We start from the raw sequence: 20,202 nt of genomic DNA on the forward strand, positions 1-20,202 counted from the left end.
GACATCATTGCCATAGGTCCTAAAATACAGGGTTTTTAAAAAGACATTTAAAAAGTCTGAGATATATAAACATAAAAGTGCCCCTTCCTCCAAATTTTAAGAAATAAATTGAAATGTTCATTTAAGGAAAAAGACTCCTAAAACACAGTCCTTGACTTCCAATTTACCTGGACAAGTAAGACACACAACAAACTACAATACAAGAAATAATAACTGTTTATTGAGTAGTAGGACTGAGATATGTTGTGTGATGAGAAATAAAAGCACAAATCTTCCTGCTTCTTGGAAACCAGGTAAGCCTTGACTGGCTGGCAGAACTTCCAGGCAGAAGAAAAACAAGGGCAAAGGTAGAGACAAGTCTAGGCAATTCTAGGAAAGTCCTGGGGAATCCTAAGGATAGTTACTGAATTTAAATGGTGTTTCTACTGTGTCAAGTATCTCTTTCTCCTAGCCCACTGCTAAACAAGCATAGAGTTTCATAGGCTTGTTACCACCAAGTGGGTTCATTTGTCTGAAGCACACAGAAGCCAATACTGAGTCACTAGGATTTCAAGAAAAGAAAGAGTTTGTTGCACAGGTGACCAACAAGGAGACTGGAAAGAAGCCACAGATCAGTCTCCCCAAACAAAATGGGCACTGGGGTTTTATACTGTCTGGGGAAGGTGGGCTTAAGCGAGTGGCTAATGATGGTATGAGATGATATGGGCCAATCCAGTTTGGGAATAGCTAGCTACAGGGCATGGTTAAGGATGGGGCGAGGTGACATGGGCCAGTCCAGTTTGGGAAAGGCAGGGTTAAGCAGGGCATGCTCAGTTGCAAGTTATGCTTGGTCTTAAAATGGAGACCTAGCATACTCAGTGACTGGAACAAGTTGGAGAGGGTGTGTTATTCAGCCAAAGGGGTGCTGATGCAAAATACCAGAAATCTGTTGGCTTTTATAAAGGCTATTTATTTGGAGTAGGAGCTTACAGTCACCAGGCCATAAAGCTTAAGTTTCTTCCCTCACCAAAGTTTATTTCCACATGTTGGAGCAAAGATAGCTGCCAACATCTGCTAAGAGTTCTGGCTTCCTGGGTTCCTATCTTCCAGGGGCTCTGGTTCTCTCCAGGCTCAGTTGCTGTGCTTTGTTCACAAGGTCAACTGTAGACTATCAGGTGAATGGCTCTGTCTCTCACTGGGGCTTCTGCCATGTCTAAGGAGCCCTTTCTACTCCCTTGTGCTCTTCTCCTGTGTGCTCACTTCCCAGGCTTTAGCTCCCAACTCCCAACTCTGTCCTTCACCATGTCTTTTCTCTGTGAGACCCCACCCACCAAGGGGCAGGGACTCAACGCCCTACTGATGTGGCCCAATGAAAGTCCTAATCATAATTTTATCAATTAAAAGTGATACCTCTGGGAAGCACATGTTGCTCAAGTGATCAAGCTTCCACCTACTATATGGGAGGACCTGGGTTCAATCCCTGGGACCTCCTGGTGAAAAAAGAAGAAGAGACTGTGTGCCCGCGAGGCAAGCCAGTGCCCATGCGAGTGTCCGCATGATGAGCCAGTGCCCTACGCAAGCTGAGTCATGCAGCAGGATGATGATGTATCAAAAGAAAGACAAGGGGAGAGTCAAGGTGAAGTGCAGCAGAGACCAGGAACTGAGGTGGTGCAATTGACATGGAACTTCTTTCCCCATCAGAATTCTCTAGGATCAAATCCTGGTGAATCCTAGAGGAGAAAAATGAGAAGAGAAGACAACACAGACAGCAAAAACAGCAGAGTGGGAGGAGAGGAAGGGGGGAAAATAAATAATAAATCTTAAAAAAAAAAAAAGTGATACCTCCGACAGACCAGTTTACAAACATAATCCAATAACTATTTTTGGAATTCATGAACAATGCCAAACTGTTACAGCAGGCTTTAGCAGATACTGCAAGGGGGAGAAGGAACAGTAACTTATGTCGTGAGGCAGCAAGCTTCCTATGAATAAACATGAGGAGGTGGGTTTTTGAACAAAAAGGAGTAGAAATTTCTAGAAACTCTACAAACAAGTAAGGGAGAGGCTAATCTGAAAAGTAGCTCACTAAGTGGCAGTTTCAAGGGGGTTGGTAAGTAGTGGCTTCAGGCTATTTATTGTCAATGCTAAACAAGCGTATAGTTTCATAGGCTCTACATTTTCCAATCTGGAAATGAACTGAGATTTTCCTTAGGACATAAGCAAGACCTTTCCATTTCATAAAAGGCCTCACATGTAAAAGTTGATACTATCTCCAGCTGAGTTACCTATTGAGTCCTTCTATGTATGTCTGAAAGCATTAATTTGTTCAATATAAACTTTAAAATTGACCACAATTTTTGTAATGGTGTTTTGAGATGTCTTTGCTTTTTATGCCTCAGAAAATTAAAGCATCTCAGGGGCTCACTTCACCTCTAAGAGACCCTGCCCCCAGGTACCCGGTGCTACCCACAGGCAGCATTTTTACTCACAATTCCCTGAACACCCCTTGAACTTTCATAAATTGATGCCTTTGCCCTATTCATCCTTCAAGATCTGGCTTCATAAACTCCTAGATGCTTCACAAAATATCACTTTGTTCATCACTCTGGTAGATCATCCAACCCATGGTATGAATTTACCCTCAATACATGTTTATTGAATAAACAGGAATCCTTCTGAGGCTTTTCAAGCTTTGTGGACTTTGCTGTCCACTTTGACACTTTGAGGCCAGTTGTTACAAGGACATGGAAAAGGGACAAAAACACACGCACAGGGAAGCAGACGTGGCTCATTCGATTGGGCTCCCATCTACCATATCAGAGGCCCTGGGTTCACTTCCCAGGACCTCCTTGTGAAGGCAGCTGGCCCACGCCCACGGAGAGCTGGTGCAGCAAGATGACGCAACAAAGGGAGACAAGCAGACACAGAAGAACGTACAGCAAATGGACACAGAGAGCAGACAGCAAGCAAGCAGCAAGGGGGGAGGGATAAATAAATTTAAAAATAAATTGTTAAAAAAACACACAAAAAGACAAAAGCTACAAAGTTTCAAGAATGTATTGGGAAACTTTTTATATGAATATGTATTTCTGGTGTTCACTAGAAAATAAATGGCTCAAAGCCTGATGTTTCTTTTCTTAGCTATTCCTGTAAATCAATGGTTCTCAAAGTGTGGCCCCCAGATCAGCAGCATCAACATCACCTGGAAATTGTTAGAAATGCAAATTCTCAGGCCCCCTCCAGACCTACTGAATAAGAAACTGAACAGTCTGTGGTTTCACAAGCCTTCTGAGTGATTCTGGTACATGCTCAAGTTTGAAAGCCACAGACCTACATCATTCTTCATGTTTATTCACAGTTGTCTGCCAACTTCAATAAACCTCTTTTATGATAGAGTCCAGTTCCACATCTTCCCTCAATTTAGAGGCAAGAAGATGATCAGTTGAAGGAGAAATTAGAAACAAGAATACCAGTGTTGAGGGGATTATATTTTCTGAGCAAAAGAAAAAACCTTAATTAGAGTAATGGGAATGGATGTGAAGGGGACCCAGACCCCCCAAACGTCTCAGAAATGACATCAACAAGGCTTAGCAGTCTACAAGTTGAGAGAAGGGGCAGCAGTGAAGATGACTCAGTGACTCCTACCTTGAACACCTTTGCTGGTAATGCCTTTAAATAAAATAGGGGGAAGCAGATTTGGCTCAACTGATAGAGTATTTGCCTACCACATGGGAGGTCCAGAGTTCAAACCCAGGTCCTCCTGACCCCTGTGATGAGCTGGCCCATGTGCAGTGCTGATGCACGCAAGGAGTGCCCTGCCACGCAGGGGTATCCCCTGCGTAGGGGAGCCCCACATGCAAGGAGTGTGCCCTGTAAGGAGAGCCACCCAGTGCAAAAAAAGCACAGCCTGCCCAGGAGTGGCGCCGCACACATGGAGAGCTGACACAGCAAGAAGACACAACAAAAAGAGATACAGATTCCCTGTGCCACTGACAAGAATACAAGCGGACACAGAAGAACACACTGAATGGACACAGAAAGCAGACAACTGGGGGGGGAGGGAGGGTGAAGGGGGGAGAAATAAAAAATATATCTTTAAAAAATAAATAAATAAAATAGGAAATATAAAAAGGGAAGAAAGGGAAGTGGACTTGGTCCAATGGATAGGACGTCCGCCTACCGCATGGGAGGTCTGCGGTTCAAACCCCGGGCCTCCTTGACCCGTGTGGAGCTGGCCCATGCACAGTGCTGATGCAAGGAGTGCCGTGCCATACAGGGGTGTCCCCCACGTAGGGGAGCCCCACGCCCAAGGGGTGTGCCCCGTAAGGAGAGCCGCCCAGCGCAAAAAAAGCACAGCCTGCTCAGTAGTGGCGCCACGCACACAGAGAGCTGACACAGCAAGATGACACAATAAAAAGAAACACTGATTCCCGGTGCTGCTGATAAGGATAGAAGCGGTCACAGAAGAACACACAGCAAATGGACACAGAGAGTAGACAACTGAGAGGGGGGGAGGAAATAAAAAATAAATCTTTAAAAAAAAAAAAAAGGGAAGAAAGTTTGAGGAGGGGATAATTACCTGAGTTGAACCTTCCTCCTGAGTGAAGCTGCCAGAAAAAGTTTTCAGGTTAAAATGGCCAGGCTGGCGAACAAGACAGGGGTTTGTCATACTGTTGGGAATCATTCTTGTAAAGTGATCACTGAAGCCTTGAGGCTAGATAATATTGCTGAAGGATAGAATTTAGACAAAGCAGCCGAGAGTGCTGCTGGTGGGGGTGGAGGAAGGCATGTTTCCAAGTCAGGAAGAAGCGAGTTCAGTGAAGGAGAGGGGGCAGCCATCAGAGAGGCAGGGGGACCTGCACTGGGAAGCAGTTACCAAGGGCAAGGAAGGAGAGGAGGTAAGAAAGAGGAGATAGTAATGTCAAATTCTTCAGAAACTGAAAAGGTTGAGACATGGAAAAAAAAAAAGTTAGAAACAGCCTTCTAAAGTAGATACAACCCCTGGTATTTGTTCTTCTGAGAGCTACAAAGACCCACAAGTTCTATGGTCATGGTAGATGGAGTTCAGTGCCATGTCAATTGGCCCTTCTTTGGAGTTTGTGTTTCTGTGTGATGGAGCTGGACTCAGATGTGATCTTTGTTCACAAGCCTCTCCTGTTACTTTTACCAGAACTGTAGTTGGTGCTGGGGTTTAATATATACCCAGGGGATCTGAATCTCTGGACTGACCATATGATAACCAGGCCCTGAGCCTCAACAGACTTCAGCTCCTACCATCTGGTTTATTGGACTTACCACGCTCAGCTAACATGGAGGTGAAGAAGGTCAACCACCACACCAGGGAGCCAAGAGTGCCTACAACTGAAAGCAGGAGAATTGCATCCAGCATCCATGAGGAATCTAAGCCCCCTCTTGATATAGATGTGGAATGGACACAACCAATCCAAGGTCCACAGGATGGAGGAATAGAGTATGGATTAGAGTGGACTTACTGATGTTCTATTCATGAACTATGGTGATTAGTAATCGAAGGAAATGTGGCATTGGTGTGGAGAAAGTGGCCATGGTGGCTGCTGGGTATGGGGAATGGGAGGAAGAGATGAGATGTGGAGGCATTTTCGGGACTTGGAGCTGTCCTGGGTGGTGCTGCAGGGACAGTTACCAGACATTATATGTCTTCCCATGGTCCACTGGGTGGAACGTGGGAGAGTGTGGGCTATGATGTGGACTATTGACCCTGAGGTGCAGCGGTGCTCAGAGATGTATTCACCAAATACAATGAATGTCTCATGATGATGGAGGAGATAGTTGTTATGCAGGGAGGAGTAGGGGGAGGGGGTGGGGGTTATACGGGGACCTCATATTTTTTTAATGTAATATTAAAAAAAAAAAAACAGCCTTCAACACTGCTATTTCAGGCTGGGCAGGTAGCACAGCAACCACAGATTGAACTCTACAGGTTAAAGAGACTTGAGCAGTGAGAAAGGTTAAGAAAGATTGGGGAAGGAAGGATTTGGGCAATTGCTTAAAATAAAATGGTGGGAGGGAGTATATGAGCACAGTCGGTCCGGCCTAACGGGTGTAAATACTGACTCCACCACTTACTAGCCGCGTTAGTTTGCCCTATTTGTACTGAGCACCTATCCCTTGTCTGTAAAATAGTACCTTTCTCTATAATTAAATTAGGTTATCTGTATTGATTGACTTTTAACAATGAGAGAATATACAGGTTTTACATTTTAAAGCAAAGACGACGCCAAGGCGAAGATGCTGAAGCGGATTTTGACCCCGCTTGCTGTCCCCTTTGGAGGAGCTTGCGGCGGCGGCGCTCATGCGCGCGGGTAGTCGTGACGTGGAATATGCAGCCGCGACCGCCAGGAGGCGCCCCTGAGTCGCGGCTGCTCTCTGCGATTCCCAGGGTTCCCGCTGGGACACAGGGGCGGGCTCAAACCGTGCGCAAGCGCGCTCCAACCTCATTCAGCCAAGATGGCGCCGGTGGAGCACGTTGTGGCTGACGCCGGGGCTTTCCTGCGGGACGCGGCTCTGCAGGTTCGGAGAGCTTGGACCGAAGGGAGTGGAGCCTGGGCTGGAGGCTGTGAGGGAGCGCTTCAGGCAGACGGCGAGTTGCGTGGTGCGGGCGGGTCTGAGGTGGGCTGTTCTCTCCGCAGGACATCGGGAAGAACATCTACACCATCCGGGAGGTGGTCAGCGAGATTCGGGACAAGGCCACGCGCAGGCGGCTTGCAGTCCTGCCCTACGAGCTCCGTTTCAAGGAGCCCTTCCCGGAGTACGTGCGGCTGGGTGAGTGTCCGCCACAGAGTTAACAGAGCAGTTGGGACCCAGGGCGCAGACCAGACCTGGTGGGGTGTGAGTTGCAAACGGGCTGCTTTATTTACAAACTGCACGTTCTCGGGTCGTGGTGGGAGAGAGGCTTCTGTGCGCTGGAGTCGGCCAGGTCTGAGTGCAAGGTCAGGACTTGCCCGTAACAACCTATGTGCTATCGCGCATATCACTCAGATTCGAAGGCCTCGGTTCTCCCGGCTGTAAAATAGGAATAATGATACTATCTACCCCAGGTTGTTGTAGCTTTAAATAAGGAGTATGTCTCTCAGCATTGTACCTAGCGCTTTGTATGCACTCAATACGTCGGTTGGGATTTCAAACTAGAAGAACGGAGAGGTCTGCGCTCCCATTTTTTTTCACTACATCATCCCGACAGGGTGATGACTGTTCTGGAAATGCTTACCAGTCTCATCAAGCCAGAAAAGGAGGTAGCTTTTTAAAAGGCTTTATATTAGACTTGAAAGAAAACTAAATAAGTATTCCCTGGTTTAGGAGTCAGCCCCAGGAAAGGTCCTCAGGAGCTGAAGTGCTTTGTGGTTACAGGCTGGTAGTGGGGATGCTGTGACTTATGTGGCTCTCTCCACCATCTTACTAGCTATGTGATCTTTGCAAGTTATGTAACCTTTCTAATAGTTTTGGCTTAAGGATCAGATTAATTAACCCAGAAAGCTTTTAAGGCAGTTCCTAGTATGTAAGTTTGGGGTGCTTTTATTGTACGCTTTTTAGGAAATGTGACAGTATGCTCACTTGTTCCCTTGTGCCAGTGTAGCAGAAGACATCTTTCTTCAGTGTGTCAGTTTTGTTGTGTTTATTGTCCACATCTCAGGAAAATAACAGTAATAATAGTTGGCATTTGCTGTGTGTTGGGCCTTTTTTTTTTTTTTAAATAAACAAAAACAGTCCAATATATGTTATGGAGCAACTCAGTTTTTTTTTGGTTTGTTTTTTCTTTTTTCTTTTCCTCACAGTAAACAGGCATGAATCTTGGAGGTGGAGGATACAAAATTTTCAACTATGAATAAAAAAAGTAAAGAAATAGATATGACAGTGTTAGAGATTTTTCATGGGATGTTGGGTCTAAGTTCTCTTGTTTCTTTCATTGTGGTTATTCAAGATCATATGGCTTTTTCCCTCTGACTGAAGTTTGAAATCTCTTATTTACAGTGACTGAGTTTTCAAAGAAAACTGGAGACTATCCCAGCCTCTCTGCCACAGATATCCAAATTCTGGCACTCACCTACCAGTTGGAAGCAGAGTTTGTTGGGGTGTCTCATCTAAAACAAGAACCAGAAAAGGTAAAGCAGGAGGAAGTTTATTTATTTAGATCAGGATCCAGATAAGGTTCATGCATTGCAGTTGGGAAATGTCTCAGTCTCTTCATCTGTAGGTTCTTAGGAAGGGTTGTTTACATTTGAAAAAATGCAGAAAATAAAAATGACCTGTATTGCCTTTTTTTTTTTCCTTTTAATATAGAGAGAGTTCTTTCTGAAAGTAAGAAAAAAGTAAACACTAAGTGCTTGCCAATATTTTCCACCCCTTGCTACCTTCAAAACTCCGAGTTCCTGTTGTGCTTTTAAGTATTATCCAGTTTGGCTAGATTGAAGAAACTGCTGATTTGTACCTGGGCCCTGTTGGCTGTGTTATCCAGGCCAGAGGGTTTGGTGAGCCAAATAATTAACCTAATAAATAATCTGTTTCAAATCAAGTAAATAATCAGCTTTAAATTGTATTGGTCAAGAATTGCTTGCTATCTGCCTAAAGTTATCCACAGTGAGGTGGACTCATTCCTGTACTAGCTGGAACTGCCTTTACTTATTTTCAACCAGGCTTAGAGTCCTCCAATTCAGTGGATCTAAAATACAGGCTTCTGCATGTTAACAGAATGTTTGTTGGGGGCAATATTTTTATGTAAATGATGACTTTGTGACTGTTGAAGCAATGTAATCGGTAGGTGGTTTTCCATTTCACATCTTTCTACCCATTGATTCCTAAAAATTGCCCTCTGCAGGAGTTAGATGTTTGGTATCAAACGCATATCCTTTGACCCAGCATTTCCACTTTTAGGCATTTATCATGAAGATATAATCAAAGATACTTCCAAGTTGTACGAAGAATCACATACATTATACCTTTATCTGTAATGGCAAAAAGCAAACATTCCAAAATAGTTGTCCAGTGGTGTAGGATCACTGAATGTTGCTTTGTATTTATTTAATTATATTTTCTGATTCTTTAAACAATATATTTAATTTCAGTAACTTTGGGGGAAATAGTTGTTTGGTTTTTTGTGTTTTTTTTAGTACCATTCTTTGCTTTCAAACTGTATTTTCTTGCTCAGAGTTGTCTTTTTTTTTTTTGTGGTTTTGTTTTGTTTTGTTTAGATTAAAGTGAGCTCATCAGTTCAGCACCCAGAAACTCCTCTACACATTTCTGGTTTCCATTTGCCCTCAAAGGTAACTCTGTACACAAATCATGTTCTTTGTGCTCTTTCTGCTTTGTGTCTTATCTCCACAAATTGTCTGTTTACAGTGAACCAAATTTACTTGGACTAATCTAATAGTTTGTCCAGCTCTGCCTGATCTAACTTACAAGTTATATATGATTTGTTCTCTAATCCTCTCGGTTTTCAGGCTTTTAAGTTATTATTTCTGTTAACTTCAGCCTAAAACCCCACAAGAAACGGCAAATCATGGATGCTCTGCCAGTGAACCTGAGAGCCCAGAATTCGTTTCCTTTGTTTTTTGGAGAAACCCTTTGCCTAATATCGATCGTGAGCTACAGGAGCTACTGGTAAGGCCCTAATTTCTGATCTCCTAGTGACAACATAGTGTCTTCTCTTATGAGTGGGGAGTTTATGAGTTCTTAACGTTTCAGATCCACAAAGATGAGGGCGTTCCAAGTGAGGAAGACAACGAGGATGAACTTGAAGACAGGGAAGATGAGAGTGATGATGACGGGGGTGGGTGGATAACCCCCAGCAACATTAAGCAGATCCAACAGCAGTTTGAGCACTGTGATGCCCCAGCCGATGTGCGGGTCGGCTGTGTGACCACGGACTTCGCCATGCAGGTGGGTGGGGCGGCCGTCGGCCAGCCCTGGGCTTTGTGTCATAGCTTTCATTCTGCAGTGGCCCCTCAGGTTTGCAGGTGTGTACAGAAATTTGAGTAATGTTTTTTTTCTGGTCTTAGAAACTTTACCTTTGCTCTTTGGTAATTTTTTTGCATTGCTTAGAAACTACAGAATCATGTCATGTAGTAACAAAATTTCCATAGTATTTTAAATGTTTAATGCTTAATATTCATGTTCTTTGATGGTTTTGTTTCAATGTGAATGATCTCTGTTCAGTTAGGTACTCAGAGAAGGTTTCCAGCCCAGAAATTAGTATCTATGCCTCTGACAAAATAAATGTCTCTTAAGAGAGATTGAAATAAGAGAGAATTCTGGGTCCTTGTTGCAGTTTATGTGTCTTGGAAGAAATCCTGAAGCTTACTTTTCTTTAGCAAAGGCCCTTTATGAGCTTCTCTAGGGTTTATGATGTTTCCTTAACTGTGACTATGTATTTAGTATTAAAAGTAAGTTTTGCTGAGGGCTCAGTTGTGCTTGAACTTGTTGGTTGTAGAACGTTCTGCTGCAGATGGGGCTGCACGTGCTGGCAGTGAACGGCATGCTGATCCGTGAGGCCCGGAGCTACATCTTGCGCTGCCACGGCTGTTTCAAGTAGGTGGACAGTAATCTCGACCCAGTTTCCTGCTGTTGAACACTCTTCTCTCCCTGTCCCTTCCACAGACTTCATGTATACACATGTATACACTTCATTGTATACACGTACTTCCTCTACCTTGCCATTACTTTGCAGACTGGGTTTCGTCCCTGGGACAGAGGTCACCACTGATCTCTCACCTGACCATTCAGAGAATAATTTTAGTCCCTATCTTAATGGCATTGTGTGAAGGGTGTGGGTTCTGGAACAAAGAGCCCTTGTCATTTAAAGATTCGTACTGACATATTTGTGGATGGAATGATGTCTGCGATTTGCTTTGAAATAACACACAAGTGGGGATAGAAATAAAACAAGATGGGCCATGAGTTGATAGTCTTTGAAGCTGGATGATGGGTAGTTGGAGGGTTTGTTGTACTCTTTGGTCTGCTTTTGTTTTTATTTGAAGTTTTCTACTTAAAAAAAATAGCAGACTCTGGATCCAGATTCTATTTCCACTAGCTGTGTGACTCTCAAAAGTTGTGTAATTTCTCTTACTTCACAGTCTTCTTGTATAAAATTTAAAAGGTCGTGGGGAGCTAGTGTGGCTCAAGTGGTTGAGCACCTGCTTCCCACATGGGAGGTCCTGGATTTGGTTCTCGGTGCTTTCTAAAAACAAAACAAGGGAAGCGGACTTGGCCCAAGGGATAGGGCGTTTGCCTACCACATGGGAGGTCTGCGGTTCAAATCCCAGGCCTCCTTGACCTGCGTGGAACTGGCCCATGCGCAGTGCTGATGTGCGCAAGAAGTGCTGTACCACGCAGGGGTGTCCCCTGTGTAGGGGAGCCTCACATGCAAGGAGTGCACCCCGTATGGAGAGCAGCCCAACGCGAAAGAAAGTACAGCCTGCCCAAGAATGTCGCCACACACACGGAGAGCTGATGCAACAAAAAGAAACACAGATTCCCAGTGCCGCTGATAAAGATAGAAGCAGTCACAGAAGAACACACAGTGAATGGACACAGAGAGCAGACAACTGTGGGGGGAGGGAATAAATAAATAAAATAAATCTTTAAAAACAAGACAAAACAAAAAAACAGCAAGCAAATGGAAAAATCCAAACTCGGGAGCCTTTGTGGCTCAGTGGTTGACCGTTCAGTCCCCAGGCCTGGCATTTCAAAAAAAAAAAAAAAGGTCGTTATGAGGAACTAGGGAGATAATCCTATAAAGGACTTGGTGTGTGATGTCTGGGGCGTAGGAGGTGCTGAGCTGAGGTCAGCTGTTGGATTTTTTACCTCCCCCTTCTCTCCATTGCTTTTTTGACTCCAGTTGGTTATGCTTGTGGTGGGGGCTAATGTTGTGGCTGGAGTGGAAGATCACTGGTTACAGTACGGCCTTGCTGTTGAAGTGTGACCTGGCGACTCTTACAGCTTCCAGCCATTCCACAGACAGTTTAGATTTATTATCTGTCATCCATCCTGTACATCACCTAGTGGAGCCCCCTCGTGTGGAGGGCTGCGTGAAACATTTCTGAAGCAGCGAGGTAGCTCTCCACGGAGGATCGCCACCTGTAATCTTTGTGCTCTGCAGGCTTAAAATAATCAGTGATTAACGGCCCAGGCCTGGGTTGTTGTTGTTTTTTCTTTCTTGGGGGGAGAGGGGGTCCTACCTACCATTATCCCCTAAATTCTAACATTCATTCTTATAAACACTTGGAAATGTTCTCCCTTTTAGGATTAGCCTCAAAGAATGGATAGTTTTGTGTAGGAGTAATTAGAGGTGCTTAGTTAACTTTCAGAGACTTGCAAATAAAGGGATTTGGCTTCTCCAGCAGCTTCACCCAGCTCTGACCATTTAGGATTTATGGAGACCTCAGGCACGGGCCAGGGCTACTGCTTGGTCCTTGACAGCAGCACCTTTTCCTGCCCATGTCCACCGTTGGGTTTTTTTGTTTGTTTGTTTTTTGGGTTTGGGGTTTGTTTTGTTTTGTTTTGTTTTGATGTACTGAGGCCAGGGATTGAACCCATATGTGAGAAGCCGGAGCTGAACCACTGAGCCACACTGGCTCCCCTGAGTTGGTCTTCTTGTTTTGCTTGTTGTTTGGTTTTTTGTTTTTTTCTCCAGGAGACACTGGGGACTGAATCTATGATCTCCCGTGTGGGAGGCGGACACTCAGCAGCTTGAGCCACATCTGCTCCCCAGCCACCACTGGGTCTTGAGCAGGCAGAATAAAGACAAGGCCTTGGGTCTGCTCTCAACATCTGTATTTAGTTTGACCTTTGAAGCTGTTATAGTGGTTCTTTCTGTAGCACATGGTAATAAATTCTTGGCTTCTTTGGAGCTACCCTGGCTTAATGTCCAGTCCAGGCTGACATTTGGAGAAAAAATAGAACTGTAATAATGTTCCTTGAGAAAGCACAATGATGTAAGAGCATTGATTCTGGAGCCAGGCTGGGTTTGTATCTGCTGCTTAACTTGCTCTGTGGCCAGGAGTAAGCTACCTTACCTTGCCTCACTTTCCTCATCTCTATCAGCCTCGGGATTGTTTTGATGAATAATGCCTGACATTGCTTAGTAAGAATTTGTTATGAATGCAACAGCTCTCTTGCTCGTTTTTGATATTTGCTTACTTGCTTGGAATGCCGCTGCAGTTTGCTTATATATTCAGCGTGAGGCCAAGTGGCCTCTGTATTACTTGTGCTTTGTAGTTCAGCCTTTTCCCCATTTCTCGTCCTCCTCTTCTGAGGCCTGTGGCTCCAGCATGGGGCATCCTCTTTTGTGTCTCACAGGACAACATCTGACATGAACCGAGTGTTCTGTTCACATTGTGGAAACAAGACCCTGAAGAAAGTGTCCGTGACTGTCACTGACGACGGTACTCTGCATATGCATTTTTCCCGTAACCCTAAGGTGCTGAATTCGCGAGGCCTCCGGGTGAGTGGCATGCCTCCCCCTCCCCTAACAGGAGGCCCTAAGTTTGGGAAAGCAAGACCCCTGAACACCAGAATCAAAATGAACAGGGAGAACAAAAAGACCTAGTTGTTCCTACGGGGAAGTTATTGAGAGCCTGTAATCTAAGCACCAAGAGGTGAAGAAAGCACAGGACACGGCCTCCGTAGGAGTTTCTTGAAGAGTTTACACTCTAATAAGAAATAGCCAGTAAATTCCAGGCAGTGAATAACAAGGACCAAATGTGGGGGGTTCCACAATGGGGGGGTCATTTGAAATATGGTGGATTAGAATTGTGCAGAGGCTCGAAGGACGGCCAGGGCTCCCCAAGCTCCACAAACCAGAAGGAATGGGTATGTAAATGTTCAGAAACGCCAAGGAGAGGACTGTTCTGAAGAAGGGGGGTACGTTGAGAGGGCTTGAGAGACGCTGAGTGCCCGAGCGTTGCGCCTTGGGCGTTGGCATGGTGCACAGCACTCATGCACAGGAGGGGAATTTTTTTTTTAACTTTCTATTTTGAAATATTTTTAAGTTTATGGAAAGGTTGCAGAAATAGTACAAAGAATTCCCATTTGCCTTTTCATCCAAGTTCCCAAGTGTTAATACTTTTACCGCATTTGCTTTATTCTTTCCTCCCCATTTACACCTATACATGTACATGTTTTTCCTTGAACCATTTGAGAGTACATTGCACAAACGATAGTCCTTTACTCTAAGTACTTAGTGTTTCCTGAAATGGCACTGATTATAAACCACAGTACAGGTATCATATCGAGAAATTAGCGTCCTACAAAGCTGTACTCTAACCTACAGGTGTTATTCAACTCTGCCATTTGTCCCCACCTAGCTCCATCATAGCAAAAGAAGGTTCTTGTTTTTTTGTCCAGGAACCAGTCTAGAATTACACATTGCATTTACTTGTCATGTCTCCTTTAAACCGGCAGTAGTTTTGACATTGATGACCTTGAGATTTTTGAAGAGTGGAAGCCAGCTGTTCTGTAGACCATCCCTCAGTTTGGGTTTGTCAGGTGTTTCCTATGTGTTTTTGGTAGGCCTGCTCCAGAAGTGGTGTATCCTCGGTGCATTGTGTCAAGTACATGATGGTGTCCACATTCTCCTACTGATACTTTTTTTTTTTAGTGATACTAATTTTGATCATTTGGTTAAAATAGTTTGTGCCAGATTTATCCACTGTAAAGTTACTTTTTGTAATTAATAAGTAATTTGTGAAAAAGTAATTTGATACAGTAAACATTGTTTCTTATCACACTTTCAAACTCACTAAAGTTGCCTGAATATTACAGTGATGATTGCCAAATGGTGATTTTCTAATTCCATCATCTCTTTTATATTTATTATTTGGCATTCTCCAGTAAAAGAGAATCCTTTAATCCTCATTTACTTATGTGTGGACTCCTGGAGTCTTACTTTAGTCTGTCGGCTGTGGTCTGTTAACCATCATGCATTGTTTCGATGCCTAGATTATTCTGTGCATGTGTTTTAATTCCCTGGCTTGCTTAAAGTTGCACCATGAAGTGGTTCGGATTTAACAATGGGAATTTACTAGCTCGGTTCTGAGGCTGAGCTTCAAGGCATCATCAGAGCAATGCTTTCTTCCCGAAGACCAGCTGCCGTGATCCTTGGCTCTTTGGCCACATGGCAAGGCACTTGGTGCATCTTTTGGTCTCTCCCTTCTTTTCTGGGTTCCCTTGTTTTCAGCTTTTTGTTTCCCTGGCTTTCTTCCTCTGTAGTCATTCCTTTTCACAAAGGACTCCAGTAATAGGATCAAGACCCATGCTGAAGGAAGTGGGTCGCACCCTAACTCAAGTAGCCTCATCAGAAAGTCCTGCTTAACCAGGGGTCCATACCCAAAGAAATGGATTAACTTTAAGAATGTTTTTCTGGGGTACATATACCTTCAAACACCACATTTGGTCAGTGAAAGCCCCTTCGTGTTGACTTCTGTGTCCTTTTGACAGGTCCCTGTTATTCTCTGAACATGTATTTTCTGTCACAGTAAGATGTTTCGAGCTTTATAATTTCCCGTTCCCAGGCCTGGGATCATCCTTTTCTCTAAGGAACTCTAGTTCCTTATTTGGAGGGAGGTTTAGAAGCAAAGATGTGGACACCGGGGGTAATCATGGTACTTAGGTATCAGTCCTTCTTAGCCCCCAGGAGACAAAAAAGAAATATATGCATGTGCATGTAAATATTATTTCCATATTGCTCTTTATTAAAAACCATGAGTTTCTACCTTCAATTCTAGCTCAATACCACAGGGTTCATTCTAGCCCTCCCCTTTACGATCTTTTTAATGCCCTTATCTCTCAGTTTCCATAATGTAGTCATTCGCTCAATTCTGGAATATACATTGTCATTTTAGAATGCTGCTGCTTAGAGTCCTATATTTATATGTAATTGTTTTTGTCTTTAGCAGAGGGTATAAGCCTAAAATACTGTGCTCAAACAGTTGTTCTTTTTTTTTCTCTGCAGCCCCTTAAAGTGATTGTTATTTTTTTTTCTGAAATGCAGTTAGGTTCCTTTGTTTCTGTTTAGAAAGGAATTTTTGTTGGAACATAAACTTGCTCTTTTTATTTTAATAGTTAATCATTTACTTGTGTGTTAGGGAAGATTTGACTTGCATCCATTTTTAAATGTGTTGATTTAAAGAAAAATGCTAAATAATAGTACTGAGGGCATACAGATGCGACATTGTAAAAGTTGGCATGAAAGTCTGGAGAACATTAGAAGCATTTGGAGCATGTTAGTGGGAGGTGCCTTGCTGAAAATTATCTCATTGATAAGTCAAGGTGTTGGGGGAGCGGTGCGACTCGATGGGATGTTTTTGGTTAGGGCAGTTTTCTGGGGAAATCTGGGCCCCTGAGGTGGACCATGTTGCAGAGTACCTGGAAGCCCACGTGATGGTGTTGATGCTGGGGAGATGGGGAGCTTGTCATCCCTCCAGTCCTTGTATTTAAGTTGATTCTTTTGTCACTGCTTTTCTCTGGAAAGCAGTAGGAAAAGGGGTTCAAGTGACCCAACCTCCCTGAACCTCGTTTTTCACCTCTGTGAGTCAAAGCGAGGAACCAGAAGTAGCAGCACGCCGTGTGCTTAGCACAGAGTAGGTACCTGTGCCATAAAGTCTGAGAGACCATTGTGGCCATGGACTGCTTCCGGCCCTAGAAGGCAAGCTTTACTTTAACAGGATCGGGGCGGGTCTGAACATGGATCCCGGTTCTCCTAACAGCCCTTCGTCATCCTCTTTGCAGTATTCACTTCCCACTCCCAAAGGGGGCAAATATGCCATCAACCCCCATCTGACTGAGGACCAGCGCTTCCCTCAACTGCGACTCTCCCGAAAGGCCAGGCAGAAAACCAACGTGTTTGCCCCTGACTACATAGCCGGGGTGTCTCCCTTTGCTGAGAACGACATCTGTAGCCGGTCAGCTACCTTGCAGATCCGAGACAGCACCTTGGGGGCTGGGAGGAGACGGTTAAATCCCAATGCTTCCAGAAAGAAGTTTGTGAAGAAAAGGTGAAGTGGAAGCTCCCATGGGCAAACTGGATTGCTGCTCTGCCTCTGCTGAGGAGCGTCATCAGCATTTCCTCAGCAGTGCCATTTCCAGAGCCATCTGGGTGGAAAGAACCATCCACCTTACATGGTCCTGCTGCGTGCTGTGCATGTGGGCTTTGTTGGGGGTGGGGCCATTCCTTGGCCTGCGAGCACCCAGAGAGCCGGGGTGCTTACCTTGCTGGGTACAATTTGATGAGAACAGAAAGAACAGTGCCCTGGAACATTTCTTTCTTTAAAAGGGCAATTTCCAAATGATAATATTTTTCTAATAAACATGTTTGTAAGCTTTTGTGCATGTTTACTAAATAGGCTTTTTTCCCCCTCAGGTAATTTGAACGCTAGCACTTAAGGTGAATACATGTAGATCTATCTTTTTGCAAGAAAATGTAGTAGAACTAAGATCTGCCTTTTTTATTTTTACTTTGAAAAGTTTTAATCAAAAAAAAAGTTGATTATAGAGCAGCCTATATAGCCATTCACCTAGGTTCGTCATTATTGACATTTTGCTCATATGCTTTTTCTTTCTGCACCAGAGGTTCTTAACCTTTTTTGTCCCACAGACCCCTTTGCCAATCAGGTGAAAACCACGGACCCTTCACTAAGTCCACACTGTACTGTGTATTATTTAATAAATATATCACACCCACACCAACACATCCCCACAAGAATAATGCTTTTTTAATTTCAATTCAGGCTCACAGACCCCTTGTTAAGAACCCCTGCTCTACACAAACAGAAATGTGTATCTCCCAAGAAAAAGACATGCTCTTACATAACCACAGTTCAATTACCAAATTCAGGAAATTTAATATTGTTAACAGTACTGTTACCTAAAATATACTCAGTATTCAAATTTTGCCAGATTGTCCCCAGTACTACCCTTCATAGCAATATTCCCACAATTCTGGAACAGTTTCTCAGGCTTTGTCTTTCATGAAGTTGACATTTTGTAGAATGTTTGACAGCTTGTTCTTCACAATTAGATTTCAGGTTATGCATTTGGGGCAGAAATACTACAGGAGTGATGTTATGACCTCATGAGTTTTTCTCTTGATTGGGGATGTTAACTGATTATTTGGTAAAGATGATAACTGCTGGTTTTCTCTACCATAAAGGTACTTTTATTTTTCCCTTTGTGAAATTTCCTGTTCCCCAACTTCCACCCAGTGGCTTTAGCATCCATGGATGATTCTTGTCTGAATCAATTAAGCTAATTCATTATTTCTAAATTTATTCTTTTTCCACTGTTTTATGTCCTTGGTTGATTTTTCAATGTCAGTATGTTTTCTCATGGACTCAGTATAATCCAACTCTGTCACTTATTCTCATTTTGTCCCAGGTTTGGCTGGTGGGAGCCGCTTCAATCTGGCTTCCGTCTCCTGACTTGTCCCAGTTTTTAAGCACTTTATAACTTTCTCACATAAGCTGTTCAGAGTTTATCTAAAACTTTCTGCACCAGTTCTGGAAGTAGCCTTTTCTCCTGCTTTTATTAATATGGCACCACATAGGCACTAGATGGATTCATTGCTTCTAGTTCCTTTCAGTGAACAAAGCTAGGAAATGGTTTTGTAACTGTCCTAAAATTAGGAGTTCATACCATGAATTAGGTTGAATAATGTGCTGCCCCACCCCCAGGTGTCCAGGTCCTAATTCCAGAACCTGTGACTGTTGCATGACTAAAGGGATTTCGGAGATACGATTAAATGAAGGATTTTGGGACTGGGAGATAATCCTTAGAAGAGGAAAGCAGGAGGGTCCTTGTTAGAGGGAGTGTGATGGGGTAGCAAGGGTGGAGTGATGTTGGCCGTGAGCAGCCTCTAGAAGCTGGAAAAGGTAACAGATGGATTCTCCCCTAGAGCCTCCAGAGGGAGCACAGCTCTACTGACTCAACTTCAGCCCCCTAAGACCCACTTAGACATCTAACCTCCAAAGTAAGGTAATAAATTGGGGCTTTTAGCCACCAGGTTTGTAATTTGTTACAGCAACAATAGGAAAGCAGGACATACCAATGACTAATTCCAGATTAGCACACAAAGGGTCTTTTTTTGTTTCCCCCTCTGCTGTGTGTACATGGCTTCACCTACTATGAAAACCCTGGCCCCTAGCAATATATTGACTGATTTGCTCAAACCTAAATTCACACAAAATAGCTTCAGTATTGCTCTGTCCATGTCACCACAAAAACAAGTACAAGATTTCTTGAAAATGCCTTAGATTGATACAGCATGTATTCAGTGTTATCTTCAAAAGTTTCTTAAATTTTTTTTTCCCTTTTGAATGGTTCTCTTGCCCATTTGTTAAATTTGTTTCTGTTTATATTCAATTAAAAATTTTACCTCATCCTATTGATCTAATGTTGTCCTTTTGAAAATAAAGAGGGAGCAGATGTGGCTCGAGTGGTTGAGTACCTGCTTCCCACATGGGAGGTCTCAGGTTTGATCCCCAGTGCCTCCTTAAAACAAAAAAGAAAAAAAAAAAGCAAACAAAAAATCCAACTCAGGGGAGCCAATGTAGCTCAGTGGTTGAGCTCTGGCTTCACATATAGAAGGGCCGGCATTCAATGAAAAAAAAGGAAGCAGCACAGTTCCAAAATTTAAAACTATGTAAATGGTATACCTTAGCTCTAGATGCCATTCTCTCCTGTTCCTCCCTTGAACTCTGATAATCACTTTGTTTCTGATTTATTTTTGTATTTCCTTTTGCAGAAATAAGTGTGTGTGTTAAATTCCCCTTCTTTCTTCCACAAAAGAGAGTATACTATGTATACTTTTTTCTCTGGAAATCACTCCCTGTCAGTTCATACAGATCTTCCTCATTCTTCCTTTCCACTGCCCATAACCCATTGTGAAAAGCTACCAATGCAAGCAGTTACCCACCTTACCACCCCTGAGTTAGCCACTTAATGTACATTAGCCCATTTGGTCCATAGAATATTGATATGAGGAACAGGTTCTGTTACCTCCAGCAATCCAGGCTGCAAAAGGTTAAAGAACTTGCCTCACATAGGTGAGGACTAGCTAGGCCAGTATTTCAAGTTAGTGTGTGTGTGTTTATACCGCAAATGCACCTGTGAGGTGCTAGAAAGCAGGCTGAACAGTATTGGTGCCCCTCTCCTCTCAAATTTGTGAAACTCATACTCTTGGATACCAATAGATGGGTT

At 43.6% G+C, this 20,202-nt stretch overlaps 1 protein-coding gene across 1 annotated transcript; it reads left to right on the top strand.

Moving 5' to 3' along the window:
* The first annotated feature begins 6,418 nt into the window (after window positions 1-6,418).
* NOB1 (NIN1 (RPN12) binding protein 1 homolog) lies at window positions 6,419-19,382 on the top strand. Its single transcript, XM_004468115.4, has 9 exons — window positions 6,419-6,528; window positions 6,648-6,780; window positions 7,987-8,117; window positions 9,204-9,275; window positions 9,484-9,612; window positions 9,697-9,891; window positions 10,442-10,539; window positions 13,309-13,453; window positions 16,738-19,382. Exons 1-9 carry the CDS (start codon window positions 6,466-6,468, stop codon window positions 17,005-17,007), a joined length of 1,236 nt encoding a protein of 411 aa, XP_004468172.2. The 5' UTR covers window positions 6,419-6,465; the 3' UTR covers window positions 17,008-19,382.
* Window positions 19,383-20,202: the final 820 nt, after the last annotated feature.

Source organism: Dasypus novemcinctus, chromosome 18 (assembly GCF_030445035.2).
Source record: "Dasypus novemcinctus isolate mDasNov1 chromosome 18, mDasNov1.1.hap2, whole genome shotgun sequence".
NCBI lineage: Eukaryota > Metazoa > Chordata > Mammalia > Cingulata > Dasypodidae > Dasypus > Dasypus novemcinctus.